Here is a 14,934-nt window from a genome sequence, read left to right on the forward strand (position 1 = left end):
GCCAGCAGGAATCCAGCCCTTCAGTCCTCCAAGCAGCAGAGATTTCCCTTGGCCATTTCCAGAAAGTCGGATATTCACAGATTTGCACAGGTCGGGGTGCCAATTGTGAGATATGACATTCCTGGAAACTGGTGATTATTATTATTATTGTTGTTGTTGTTGTAGATTTCACAGCTGCCAGATCTTTAGCTGGTTGTTGGCCTTCATTACAATTCGAGCCTCACCCAGAGGCCTATTATTATTATTATTATTATTATTATTATTATTATTATTATTATTATTATTATTATTATTATTATTATTATTATTATTATTATTATAATACACATAACAACACAGCACAAGTGTCTGGAATTCATCTCTGAATATCAAGTCCTTCCCAAGGACCTAGGATATTATAGGTATTTGCATAGAATATGTGCAGTTCCTAGAAGTGCTGCTTTCTGCAGCATGTGGACTGATGTTCTGTCCAAGTTTAGGCTTTCCAGATGTTTTTCAAGATTTCTTGGGATTCCTCCTAGAGCACCGACTACTAGTGGGATGACTGTTGTTCTTGTTTGCCACAATCGTTCAACTTCAATTTGTAGGTCCTTTTATTATTATTATTATTATTATTATTATTATTATTATTATTATTATTATTATTATTATTATTATTATTATTATTATTATTAATTTATTTGATATACCGCCCTATCCCCGAAGGGCTCTGGAAAGGGGCAAGGTTTGGGGATGGAAGGGATCTCAGTGGGATTAGAATACCACAGTGTTTACCCTGCAGGGCTAGAAACCCGAGTATGTGCTTTCCAGCTGTAGACAATTAAGGGTTAAGAATTTACGTATCCACAGTGCATGTGTTAGAACTGTCAAGAATCTTAGCTTCGTGTCTAGCTGTATTCCTTCTTACAGATGAGAGAATCTGAATGAAAACAATTGGTATTTCCCACATATTTTGGAAGGAGACTTTTATGCACTCCCGGGGACGCAAATGGTACTCTGATGAAGAGGGAGATGAAACGAACCATGAAACGGGCACAGAAAATCAGGGTCCTGTATCAGCTTTATTTTGTCATTTGTGGGACAGCAGTGCACTTTTGTTGGGGCTTTGTCTGGATGTCTACTCACATGTAAATTCACGGCATTCGCAAAGCTGATGTGCTGAACTCATTTGACATGAGGCTCTACTATACTGTACCTTTGTACTTTTTATATAATTATTTCTGTCTACAATTAAATTAAACATTTTGATATTGAGCTACTGTGTTCATAGACTGCTAGTGCATTGTGTAGCCTGTTATAAGTCTTCGTTGTATCAGGCTACCCTGAAAGGCAGCCATTTTCGCCACGGTAATTGATGTGGTTGCCAACCTCCTGCCGACACCTGCAGACCTCCTGCTATTATGATTGATCTCCAGAACACAGAAATCAATTCCCCTGGAGAAAATGGCTGCTTTGGAGGGTGGACTCTCCTCTCCCCTCCTCACCTTCAGGTATCTCCCACACAGGTATCCAGGTATCTCCCACCCAGAACTGGCAACCCTAGGATCTCTGTAATCTGGACGCCAGTTGTAATTTGAGAAGATCTCAAGCCTCCACCCGGAGGTTGGCAACAGGGTTGCAAGCTCTGGGTTGGTGAAATACCTGGAGATTTTGGCAACCCTCAAACAAAAAAGGGCGACCAAACTTACCCCTACAAAACCGGAATTTACCTACAAAGATCAGGAAAGTATTTAAGGGACCACTAAGTAGAAAACTACTAAATATCAAAAACCCACCTTTATTATAATACAGTCAGTGGTGGGATCCAAAAATTTTAGTAACAGGTTCCCATGGTGGTGGGATTCAAACTGTGGCGTAGCGCCAATGGGGCTGGGCGGGGTATGACGGGGCGTGGCCAGGCATTCTGGGGGCGGGGCTGTGGCAAGGACGCAGCCGCTGCGCCGGTCCTTGGGCGGGAAACGAATGCACGCAGGCGCAGGCTGCCACGCACGCGGGCGCACCTCCTGCTAGACTGCTTCAAGTTCTGCGCGCTACTGCTGAGAGGAGGGGCGTAACTAAGGCAAAAATCATGTGGCAAAATCACCAATTACTAACCCCCTCTCGGCACACACAAATAATTAGTAACCTACTCTCGGGAACCTGTGAGAACCTGCTGGATTCCACCTCTGAATACAGTACAAAAACACATATTTATAAATTAGAATACAGTACAAAAACACATCTTTATTACAGCACAAATCTGTGTGTTGTAATTGTGATATTGTGTGAATAAGGTAGGCTCTTATAGGCCTTTTACAAGTATAGACCTTTTTAAATTTGTCACAAATGCATGTGTTTTTTTCCTATATTGAGCAACTTTATATTTTGTGGCCCTTTAAACTAGTTCTTGGCCATTTCAGGTACTTCATTTTGGCCACCCTAACACCGCTGCATCCCCACCGCCTCCATGACCTATTACTCTTCTGTAATCTTGGGACAGCATTAATTCAGTTGCATAGATGAAGTCGGAAAAACCAGAAGTCAACAGGTCACGTCAGCACCCGACAACCTTTCAAGGAAACCTCCCCGGTTGCTCCAGCAACCCGAGCCGTTTCCAAGCAGCTCGGCACTGCATGGCAACAAAAACCCGAGCTGGGCCACTGCCGGTCTTTTGTGATGGTCTCTTTTTCCGCACAGCCGTGGCCTCCTTGTGTGGCAGACAGAGCAGACGAAGGCCTGACAGGATGCTGAGACACGGAGCTTGCCCTCGGGGCCGGGGGGAGTCTTCTGGGCCCACCGTCGCAGGCTCTCTCACAATGCCCCGTGCATGTGGCCGCTCATGCATACGGAGCTTGGCGCAAGAAGAAAGGCGCGCAGCCGGCCAGAAAGCACTGTTGATATTTGCCGGGTTTCGCCTCTTAACTTGGCTTCCCAAGCAGCAAAGCTCCACAGCGAAGGGAATGTGGAAACACGAGCTTTCGGGCATGATAGCGATCTCCCTCTTTGAAGCTGCCAGCGCGTCTTTTTACCAACTCCCCCGTCAACATTCTACGCGCACTTTCATTAAAAACGTGAATTAAAAAACACCCCGAGGTCGGCTATGATAATGTCGTGGGCAACCTTGGGAAAGTCACTGTGATTCACCGTCTCTGCTGTTAATTCTGGGTTTCCGGCACAAATGTGGAGACTTTAATATATTCCGGTCAGATAGTTCGGCTTCAATTGAACCACTGGCACAGTTGGCATAGTGACCACGTCACCCCTCAGAGTGGCATTTGGATGTGATAATATCACCTTGAAAGAATATCCCAAGTATGATTGATGAAATTAGAGTGTGATCTGAAGAAGATTGGTTCGAAAACGGCTATAATAGCACAATCCGTTCATTTTCAACACTCCGACTAGGCATAGACGGATCCATTCATCAGTTCAGACGAGAAGTAATCCAGTACAGTAGAATATGAACTTGACATATTGGAAACGCAGCACACTGAAGCTTATATACAGTCTCTGAGAACAAAAATTTGCGTCCCTTTGGAAATTATGGACACAGAGTTGCGTTGCAATTAACATAAGAGGACTTCATTGAGACATATCGGAAGCATGATCAGTGAATGCTGCAATCGTAGTTATTATAAGCTGTATCGTGAAAATTGTTAAGGAGTGTTTGCACAATTTGTTTTGCACTGAATTTCACTGTTTATGCACTTTATTGTTGTTTGTTATGCACAATATAAAAGCGGTCTTTGCTTAGAGTTGCCATGACAGATCTCAAGTATTTCCTGGTAAGCATTTGCCTTTCGGGAGGAAAATCCAAAAGGTCTTGAGCAGAGGCAAAGTTTAAAAACAAACAGTAGTTTCAGATTGCTTTCCACCAAAGCACTAAACTCAGGTAAATAGCGTTTCTGACAGCATCACAAACCTCCAGGTCGCAATACGCTGCCAGCATTGTGTTGTGGTTAAGAGCAGCAGACTATAATCTGGAGAACTGGGTTTGATTCCCCACTCCTCCACATGAGCAGCGGAGTCTTATCTGGTGAACTGGATTTGTTCCCCCACTCCTACATATGAAGCCTGCTGGGTGACCTTGGGTCCATCCCAGTTCTCTCAGAACTTTCTCGGTCCCATCTAGGTGTCCATTGTGGGGAAAGGAAGGAAAAAAAGATTGCAAGTCGCCTTGAGTTTCCTCACAGGAGAAAAAGGAAAAGGATACATTCAAACTCTTCTTTTTCTACTTTTTCTACTTTTTTGGATATATACGGTGTTGATTCCATTACAGTCCAGAGTAGGTCTTTGGAAAAGTTACCTGGCAAATATGAACTTTCTTAAATTTATAATATAAACCTTAGATACCTGTGGGAACACCACTTGTTTTATGACCTATATAAGACTGAGCTGTAAATAAGATCGTATGGATTGATATTAGTTATATGTGTCTCTGTGTTATTTATTGACCTTTGGAGAAGCTCTAGTGCAGTGGTGGCGAACCTTTGGCACTCCAGATGTTATAGACTACAATTCCCATCAGCCCCTGCCAGCATTGCCAATTGGCCATGCTGGCAGGGGCTGATGGGAATTGTAGTCCATAACATCTGGAGTGCCAAAGGTTCGCCACCACGGCTCTAGTGGGATCGAAACTGGTCAGGTCCTTTTGTGCTACATTTCAGGATATTTTACATATGATCCTAACAGTTGGGGCTTTGCGTTTATTTGTGACATATTTTGTGATATTGTGATATTTATGTTTTTGGATATGGATGTATGTTTGTGATTTAGGTTTTCATGTCTAGTTTTTTTATTGTTAAGAGTAAAGCACAGTACAATGTATATTTAATAGATTTTAACAGATTTTTATTAGACTTCTCAACTTCTTTGGTTCCTGGCAAATGCAGATCTCACATCCTTACAACTGATCTCCAGATATCCAAAATGAGTTCCCCTGGAAAAAATGACTGCTTTGGAAGGTGGACTCTATGATATGATATCCTGCTGAAGTCCCGCCTCTTCCCAACATTAGCCCATTCCCAGGCTCCACCTCCAAAATCTCCAGGCATTTCTCAACCCAGAACTGACAAACCTAGTTGCCAATATCTAGGTAGTACCTGGAGTTCTCCAGGAATTGCAACTGATTTCAGTTTCCATGGAGAAAATGGCTGATTTGGAGGGTTGAGTATATGGCATTATATTTTACTAAAATATGCTTACTCTGACTTTCCTGGTGGTTAAGAACATAAGAACGAGCCTGCTGGATCAGAGCAGAGTCCATCTAGTCCAGCACTCTGCTACTCGCAGTGGCCCACCAGGTGCCTTTGGGAGCTCACATGCAGGAGGTGAAAGCAATGGCCTTCTGCGGCTGCTGCTCCTGAGCACCTGGTCTGCTAAGGCATTTGCGATCTCGGATCAAGGAGGATCAAGATTGGTAGCCATAGATCGACTTCTCCTCCATAAATCTGTCCAAGCCCCTTTTAAAGCTATCCAGGTTAGTGGCCATCACCACCTCCTGTGGCAGCATATTCCAAACACCAATCACACGTTGCGTGAAGAAGTGTTTCCTTGTATTAGTCCTAATTCTTCCCCCCAGCATTTTCAATGAATGCCCCCTGGTTCTAGTATTGTGAGAAAGAGAGAAAAATTTCTCTCTGTCAACATTTTCTACCCCATGCATAATTTTATAGACTTCAATCATATCCCCCCTCAGACGTCTCCTCCCCTAACTAATTGGGTTATATTCCATTGAGGTCCCTTGAGGTTCTCAACTTCACTCGCCTCAGGCTTCACCAACAAATCACCAGGAATTTCTCAACGCCACACCCTGGACAGATGGAAGCTCCAACTTTCTCCGGGCTTGGCAGTTGCTCCCAGGGGTCAATAGGGGAAAAAACACACTCTCTTTTGGGGTTTGGAGACTGAAACTAAACAGCACCTCCTCACCACACCAAAAGCTGGTCTCAGCTTTCTTCTACTTCAGAAGAATACAAGAAGGACCATTTGAAAGCTGCTACCTCCATCACAGGAAGATACTTGGTATCACAAATAGCCAGGATTAGCACGCGGTCAAACTGGAGCACCGGACCTGTAAAAGTTGCCACCACATCACAAATAGCCAGGATTAGGGAGGTTCGATTCTGCATTTCTGTCCTGGGTCCTTTTCTCCAAATACTCCAAACCGCTGAGTTCCCAAAGATTTCATTGTAAAGTTGAAAACAAAGAAATAAACAAATTCCTGTTACAGAGGTTCCTCGGCCAAACATGTCACCATTATGTTTCTGTCCAGATCTCGAGCCAAGAGATGCTTCCTCTTGCTCAACTCATGGTAGAATTCTTCCAGCCTTTGTTCCTTACTTCCCAAGAAAACTATTGTTTCCTGCCATGAGGTAATGCAGGCTTTGATGTACGCACATTTGGCTATTCGCTTTCATTTGGGTAAATTTCCATGGCCTTTCTGTTTTCCCTCCGGAGATCAAAGCCCCTGTGATGCTGGTGTGACTTTCTGTTACAGTTACAGATACGGTTACAGGACAACTTCATCACACTTGGCCTAGAATATTTTTACCATTTCGTGACTGACCTCACCCCTCATGGCAGACATTTTGGGGGTACCATCCCTCTGTCCAGTCTCAGTATTCAAAAATGTCTTTAGACTCAAGAGCACCAGAATCCCTTAACCTGGCAGCAGCTCTCGGACAGAGAAAGGTCTTTCCCAACACCAGCCAAGTTAGAGCCAATGTATTTTAATCTGCCTACAGTACATCATTCCATGGAGCTCAAGGTAGTACACAGTACATCATTCTCTCTTGCATTTTACCCTAGCAGCAGAGGTGGGATCCAGCAGGTTCTCACAGGTTCCCGAGAGTAGGTTACTAATTATTTGTGTGTGCCGAGAGGGGGTTACTAATTGGTGATTTTGCCATGTGACTTTTGCCTTAGTTACGCCCCTCCTCCGCTCCTCAGCAGTAGCGCGCAGAACTTGAAGCAATCTAGCAGGAGGTGCATGGCAGCCTGCGCCTGCATGCATTTGTTTCCCGCCCAAGGACCGGCGCAGCGGCTGCGTCCTTGCCACAGCCCCGCCCAGCAATGCCGCACCTCCAGAATGCCCGACCACGCCCCCGTTGTGCCCCGCCCTGCCCCATTGGTGCTACGCCACTTTTTGAATCCCACCACCATGGGAACCTGTTACTAAAATTTTTGGATCCCACCACTGCCTAGCAGCCCTGTGAGCCGTGTTAAAGTGAGAGTAGATAACTAGCCCAAGATTATCCACCAAGCTTCTGCAACTTCTGTAACTGAAGATGCTAGGAACTGAAATGGGGAAACTCTGACATGCCAAACCACTGGGAATTGTTACTTGATTTCTGGTTTGAATTTTTCAATCATGCTGTTATCACATACTCCAGCTCCTTGCCTCAATCCACAGGGGCTAGGAACAGAATATTTTTTCACCCCTCTGAAGCATGCTAATAAGGATTTCGGCAGAACCCAAAAGCGACATAAATATTTTCTCCAAGTTAAAACTACAGAAGCAACCTTTTTCTGTCATGTAACGCTGTACGACGACTAGCACAAAAAGAACATAAAAGAGATTGGCTTGTAAAAAAGAACACAGACAAATATGACATTTTGTAAAACAAGGACATCTTCAATCGAGGAAATCCTAAAAAGACGCTCCCAGTTTGTTCAGAGGAAAACATACTTGGGATCAGATTTCGAAAACTCCACTTAGTGCAGAAGAAAAAAACCTTACTCTCCTTTTGTGAGAAATGGGAAGGGCGTCCATGAAGGAACTAGAAAACAATCTTAAGGGTAAGGATGTGTCGCTGGCAATTCATGCCATAGTATCTCCATTTCTATGTGGGGCTGTAAACATTGGACAATGAAATAAATGGACAGGAAGAAAGTTGATTCGTTTGAAATGTGGCATTGGAGGAGAGTTTTATGGATTCCGAGGAGAAATAAGTAGATTCTAGAACACATCAAGCCTGAACTCTCCATTTAGCTCTCTAGCTAATATGATAAGAAGGATATCGACAAGCTGGAACTGGTCCAGAGGAGGGCAACAAAAATGGTATGTTTAGTTGGGTGAAGAGAAGGTTAAGAGGTGACATGATAGCCGTGTTTAGATATCTGAAGGAATGTCATGTTGGTGAGGGATCAAGCTTGTTTTCTGCAGCTCCAGAGACTAGGACCAGCAGTAATGGGTTCAAGGTGAAGGAAAAGAGAGTCCACCTAAACATTAGGAGCAACCTCCTGGCAGTCAGGGCTGTTCGACAGTGGAATGCATTACCTCAGAGTGTAGTGGAGTCTCCTTCTTTGGAGTCTCCTTCTTTGGTTGTGGACGGCCATCCAACAGAAGTGCTTTGATTGTGTGCTCCTGCATTGCAGGGGGTTGGACTTGATGGCCCTTGGGGTCTCTTCCAACCCTATGATTCTATAATTCCCCACAAAATCCCTCCATTTAAAAGTGAAAGCCATTTAGAAGCGCCAAGCAAAACAAAGTCACAATCCGACTTGGGAGTTCAGAGGAAAAACTCAACAAATCCAGCTTCTTTTTCTGACCCTCTTCCAAATGTTAGGCAGCTCACTTACAAAGCGACCGCGGGACACCTTCCAAGAGGCTTAAGAAACACTGAAACACAAAACACTTGAGACTGTCAGGATACAAACAGCCCCAAGGAACAGAGGCCAGAGGTAACCAGAGGGTAATGAAACAATTCCCCTACGACGGATGGAGTTTTGTTTCTGTCAGCGGGACAGAGGACTTTGAAAAAGATGGAGTTGGTTTGAACACTGTCCAGGGGTGGCCGAGATGCTCCGCCCTGGACTTGAACAGCAGGCAGGCGCGGCTCAACGGGAGACCGCCGGGACCCAACGGGGGAAACCCACCAGCAACAATACGACCAGGGTGAGACTGCCCGGGGGCCGGCTAATCAGCCGGGATGGGGCTCAGCTGGCTCGCCCGGCTGCGAGGTCGGGGAGTGGATGCGAGGCTGGGAATGCCCTGGACGCCCGGACGAGGGCTGAAAAGGGGGAAGCAACGGGGCGTGCTCAGTTTCGGCCGGTGGGACACGGGTGGAACCCAGATCATGGGAGGGTGGAAGAGTGTAGGAGCAGAGAGGGGATTGTAGAAGAAGGAGGAGAAGACCGAGAGCAAGTGGAGGAGAACGGAGGGAGGGAGAAGAGAGAGGCAAGAGCCGAGGCGGCTGTGCAAGACGGGGAGAGATACAGAGAGGGGGAGAGACAGGAAGAAGGTGGTAGGAAGGAGGCAGAGCGACCGACAGAGAAGGCAAGCCATCTAAGAGGAGGAGGGAGGACAGAGAAAGCCCTGAGAGGGGTGGGAAGCAGACAGAGGTTAAAGGGGGTGTCAGAGGAATCAGAAACCCACTGAGATAGGGCGCCTGTGGCGGCAGAAGAAGGGGGCTGTCCGGGGGGGTCAATAGAGCCCTGCAACAAGAAGGGAAGGAGCCTTGAGTAGGGGCGGGCGTGGCCCTCTACCAGCACACTGTGGCTCAAGTCACTGGCACTGACTCGGACCCCCCAAGACCGGGTCCACAGATGGGGAGACCAGCACCCCGGAAAGGGAAGGTGGGGTGGTTTGCCAGCACGAGACCCAGGCGGGAAAGGGGGAACGCCACAAACACAGAGCTTCAAACAAATCTGAAAGAGATGGAGCTTGGACTGTCGGTTCAGAGGTGGGAAATACCTGGAGATTTCGGGATGGAGGCAGGAAAAAGCCGAGTTTGGAGAGGGGAGGAACCTCAGTAGGGGACAATGTCATAGAATCCAACCTCCAAAGCTGCCATTTTTTCCAGGGGATTTAGGTCATCTGGGGGTCAATTCTAATAGCAGGAGATCTCAAGGTGCCACCCAAATGCAGGTCTCCCTATTCCAATATTCCCTGATCTTGCACCATTCTGGCCCTCTGGTATACCCGCCTGCACTACCCCAACCAACAGCAAGATGAATTTTACCACTATCTTGTTATGGTATGTGAAAAAAGAGAGTTCATCTCCTAGGAGCAAGAGGGTGTAGGAGGTTAAGAGCTCGTGTATCTAATCTGGAGGAACCGGGTTTGATTCCCAGCTCTGCCGCCTGAGCTGTGGAGGCTTATCTGGGGAATTCAGATTAGCCTCTGCACTCCCACACACGCCAGCTGGGTGATCTTGGGCTAGTCACAGCTTCTCGGAGCTCTCTCAGCCCCACCCACCTCACAGGGTGTTTGTTGTGAGGGGGGAAGGGCAAGGAGATTGTAAGCCCCTTTGAGTCTCCTGCAGGAGAGAAAAGGGGGATATAAATCCAAACTCCTCCTCCTCCTCCTCCTTGGTGGCAGATAGCTGGGTCAGCAATAGAGCCAGAGCCAGAGAGTCTGGAGCAACTTGTGATAGTCGACCTTTAGCGTGTTTGGTGCAAGAGACTGTGACTCTGTTCCTATGGAAGACTGTTGCTGGACAGAGTGCTAGCTTGAACATTATAAAGGCAGCGTATAGAACTCTGAATGTATCTTTAGGCTTCTTACTTATCTTAGTGCTTAGTCCTGTGTAGCTTAAGAACTTTGTATAGTGTTTGTTTAGTGCCGCGGTGGTGAACCTTTGGCACTCCAGATGTTATGGTCTACAATTCCCATGCTGGCAGAGGCTGATGGGAATTGTAGTCCATAACATCTGGAGTGCCAAAGGTTCGCCACCACTGGTATAGTGCAACTACCAAGTAAAGCTTTCCTGTGGAAAGAACAACTTGTGTGAAGTGTCTTATTCCAAGAAGGTGGGAGACTGCTGAGCGTATGCAGTTGGACTACTAGACCTCCTCGTCTACTATGGGTAGCTCCGCTCAACTCTGCTGATACATCTTCCTACTCATCCGTATCTGTACATATTTATAAAGAAATAGATCTAGATACATTTTAAAAGGCTGTCTCATTAATAAGACAGTTTTGGGAATGATGCTGGAAAAAATCCCAAGAGAAATCAAGCGAAAAGCTGGAGATAAAGGGACGTGTTTGCATACAAAGCAGCAGCCTAAAAGAGTGGGCGAGCTACTCTCCCTGAGTAACCAAAGACACGATTATAGATAGAAAACATGGGGGTGGAGAGAAGAGTTTTCCTTCTTGAATGGGAGTATTTTTGTAACAACCGTCACCAACAGTGAACACAAAGAAGGGGGAGTCCCCATTCAGTAAGTGTAGATGAATGAAAACCATGGGTTGAGATTTCTGATGAAGCACGGGCAGGCGGCCAGGCCTCCTTTGTTAGTCGTAGACAGCTGGCTATCCAAGAGACCAGAACATGCCCAATAGCACAATTCCTCCAATGGAATGGCATTTCCATTTGCAAAAGAAGTGGCCACGTTTCCGCCAATTCTTCTCTCCAACTGCAGATTCCCCACCTTACCCCTGGGCCGTTCCTGAGGGACAAGATCACCAGGAGCAGTGATGGAGGAGCCTCAATGTACTGATGCGGGAAGAGGAAGCAAGAACGTCCCACTCTGTAAGTCTGGATGTTTGGATCCCCACCACTGCATTTTCCCCAAGTTGAGAGGTTTACAGAAGAGGTCAACCAAGATGATTAGGGGACTGGAACAGAAGATTGAGGAGTCTAGAACTTTGCACTTTAGAAAAGACAAAGAGGGACAACGACACGACAGAGGTTTATAAAATTAAAGAGAGAGAGTTGGCAGAGAGACATTTTTCTCCCACTCCCAATACATCAGAACTTGAGGGCATCCGATGAAGTTGATGGGTAGGAGATTCAGGATGGACAAAAGGAAATACTTTACACAGCGAATGAATAGAATGGGGAATTCACTACCAGAGGATGCAGCAATGGTCATAGGTATAGATCAGGGGTCTGCAACCTGCAGCTCTCCAGGTTCATGGACTACAGTTCCCATCAGCCCCTGCCACCATGGTCAATTGGTCGTGGTGGCAGGGGCTGGTGGGAATTGTAGTCTATGAACATCTGGAGAGCTGCAGGTTGCAGACCCCTGGTATAGATGGTTCTAAAAGGGCGATTAGACTGATTAATGGAGCTACTAGTCTTGGAGACTAGAGGGAACCTCATACCAGTGGCCAAGAGCAACGTCAAGGAAAGGTCTCATCATCTGTGCCCTATTATTGGACTTCTAGAGGAAATGGCTGGTCACTGTGTGAGACAAGATGTGGGACTAAATGGGTCACTGGTTTGATCCAGCAGGGCTCTTCTGAGGTTCAGATAAAGGTCTTGGCCTCTATGCCCTCTTCTTGGACCTCCAGAGGAACTGGTTGGCCACTGAATGAGACTGAACTACCACTGGTCTTACCCATAAGTCTCTTCTGATGTTCGAATGAAGATTTTTAGCACCTGTGCCTTGTTGTTAGTCTTTTAGAGGAACTGGTTAGCCTCTGTGTGAGACAGGATGCTAGACTAGATGGGCCACTGGACTGATCCAGCAGGGCTCTTCTGAGGTTCTAATGAAGGCCTTGGCCTCCAGGCCATGTTCTTGAACCTCCAGAGGAACTGGCTGGCCACTGTTTGAAACAAGATGCTGGACTAGACGGAACGTTGGTCTGATCCAGCAGGGCTTATGTTCTTACAAAGGATTTGGCTTCTAGGTCCTGTTGTTGGCCCTCCAGAAGAACTGGCTGGCCACTGTTTGAGGCAGAATGCTGGACTAGATGGACTGTGTTACCCACATCAGGGCTGTCCTGATGTTTTCATATTTTTCTTCTACAAAACAAGAACAACACAGACACCATACTTAATACTAAAGTGCCTCTTGCAAGGACTCAACTCATCTATCCACTTCTCACTAACTTGCAACGGTCACACAGACAAAATTCTCCATATCTGAGTGTTTGGAGACATAATCAGACAGCTGTGTCAGCCTCCTGCAGCCAAAGCGAAGGGCAAATATCCAATGGGTCTCCAGAAGACGATTTTGGGGGAAGAAGCCACCACAATGACACACCACCACTACTCACCACAAGCTCACTAAACATAACGTCCAGTTCTTCCACCGGAGGCATGGGAAAGGCCGGCTCCATGGTTTGCAAGGCAAAGCTGCTGTCATTCCGCAGCCGGTATGTGATCTCTGGATGGTCATTACTTCGGAAGCAGCAGAAGATGAACGAAATTCCTCGCCCACTTCTTTTCCTGGGGGCCATAGCTAATGCCCTTCTGACCCTCCTTTCTAGACACTAAATCCTAAAGGAGACAAAAAGGAACAGAGAATATTCAATATTTGGGCAATCATTTTATCCACTGGATTGCAACAACACTCTTTGTTCTTTGCATTTAAAACAAATTTATTTTGAACCAATTAACATACAAATAACATTACATACAAATAACATTACAAACACACACAGAGAGAAAAATTATAAACGTAATTCATAAATACTGTATAGTAAAGCTTTTAAATACTGTAATTCTATTTTATTTATGTTGTATGTCGCCCTTCGGGGGAGCCCTTCAGGGGAGGGCGACTAATGAATGAATGAATGAATGAATGAATGAATGAATGAATGAATGAATGAATATTCCTTATACAGGAGTTCTCAAAAAACATTAATTATCATCTTACTGTCTGGTTGACTTTACCATCCGTCTAACATAACACAGTATTATGGTATATATAGGAAAAAACCTAGCACACTACAGTACGACTAATTCAGTATAATCCATTCCATCATCTTGGTATTTGTTGTTATTCTAGCATTTATCATAAATGTGATTATAAAAGCGTAAAAGAATTACTTGGTATCATTTAAAGAGCCCTGCCCACCAATCAGCCTTTGTTTCAGCAACCTCTCAAAGGCATATTCCCTTTAGATTAGGAGTCTCTTACTCTGGGTCTCCAGATGTTCATGGACTACAATTCCCATCATCCCCTGTCATGATGGGAATCATAGTCCATGAACATCTGGAGGGCCAAAGTTGGACACCCCTGCCTTAGATAGCATTCCTGAGAAGCTGCTGGTCATTGTGGTCAACCACATGACCATTACCAGAACTACAAACCAGTACCACATGCCTGCAGACACCCAATCCCCAAGCACCATGCGTCCACAGGTGCCCCAGTCCCCAAGCCCTTGCAGGTGCCCCAGTTCTAAATGTTTCCATGTTTTGGTAATGTTCTAGCCCAGAGGACAGCCACATTCAGTGCCAGAACAATGGCCCCTGGAGCACCAGGAAAAGGCATGGCGGGTTGACCTACTGCCCCAATCTGATAATCACCAATGATAGCTTTCGAGATGCTGAATCTCTTCCCTTCCTCCTATAATGAACTCTGTCCTCTGCTTAGCCCCAGACAGCCAAGACTGGACAAATGAGCCAACAGGCAGGGTTATCAGTGTCCTACCAAGCAGACCGCCCGATTTTTAAGGTGATACCAGACTAGAATCTTGCTCTTTCTGAAAAGAAGGATCCTCAGTCCTCCTACAACTGAGTCCATGGATGGCTGGATAGCCCCTGGTTTTTCTTTCCATCCCAGAGGTATAGGGTCCCAGGGGTAGAGAATGAGGTACAGCAGGGGGTTTATCCTCCTCTGAACATGCAGTGTGGTAAGCAAAGCTCCGTCATTTGAAGGAGGAGGAGCTTGGATTTATACCCTGCTTTTCTCATCCGTAAGGAGTCTCAAAGCGGCTTACAAACAGCAGCAGTGGCGTAGGAGGTTAAGAGCTCGTGTATCTAATCTGGAGGACCCGGGTTTGATTCCCAGCTCTGCCACCTGAGCTGTGGAGGCTTATCTGGAGAATTCAGATTAGCCTGTACACTCCCACACACGCCAGCTGGGTGACCTTGGGCTAGCCACAGCTTCTCGGAGCTCTCTCAGCCCCACCTACCTCACAGGGTGTTTGTTGTGAGCGGGGAAGGGCAAGGAGATTGTAAGCCCCTTTGAGACTCCTGCAGGAGAGAAAGGGGGGATATAAATCCAAACTCCTCCTCCTCCTCCTCCTCCTCCTTCTTCCCTTCCTCTCCCCACAAC

The 14,934-nt window shown here is 46.2% G+C and overlaps 1 protein-coding gene across 2 annotated transcripts in view; it reads right to left on the reverse strand.

Annotated features, from left to right (window-relative positions):
* Positions 1-13,147, reverse strand: part of DAAM1 (dishevelled associated activator of morphogenesis 1) — a 151,782-nt gene extending 138,635 nt beyond the window's left edge. For both annotated transcript variants that reach the window (XM_048485866.1, XM_048485865.1), the window contains exon 1: positions 12,929-13,147. In XM_048485866.1, coding sequence (XP_048341823.1) covers positions 12,929-13,111 — 183 coding nt within the window. In that variant the 5' untranslated portion in view covers positions 13,112-13,147. The remainder of the gene's footprint in view (positions 1-12,928) is intronic.
* Positions 13,148-14,934: the final 1,787 nt, after the last annotated feature.

Source organism: Sphaerodactylus townsendi, linkage group LG02 (genome assembly GCF_021028975.2).
Source record: "Sphaerodactylus townsendi isolate TG3544 linkage group LG02, MPM_Stown_v2.3, whole genome shotgun sequence".
NCBI classification, from domain to species: Eukaryota; Metazoa; Chordata; class Lepidosauria; order Squamata; family Sphaerodactylidae; genus Sphaerodactylus; species Sphaerodactylus townsendi.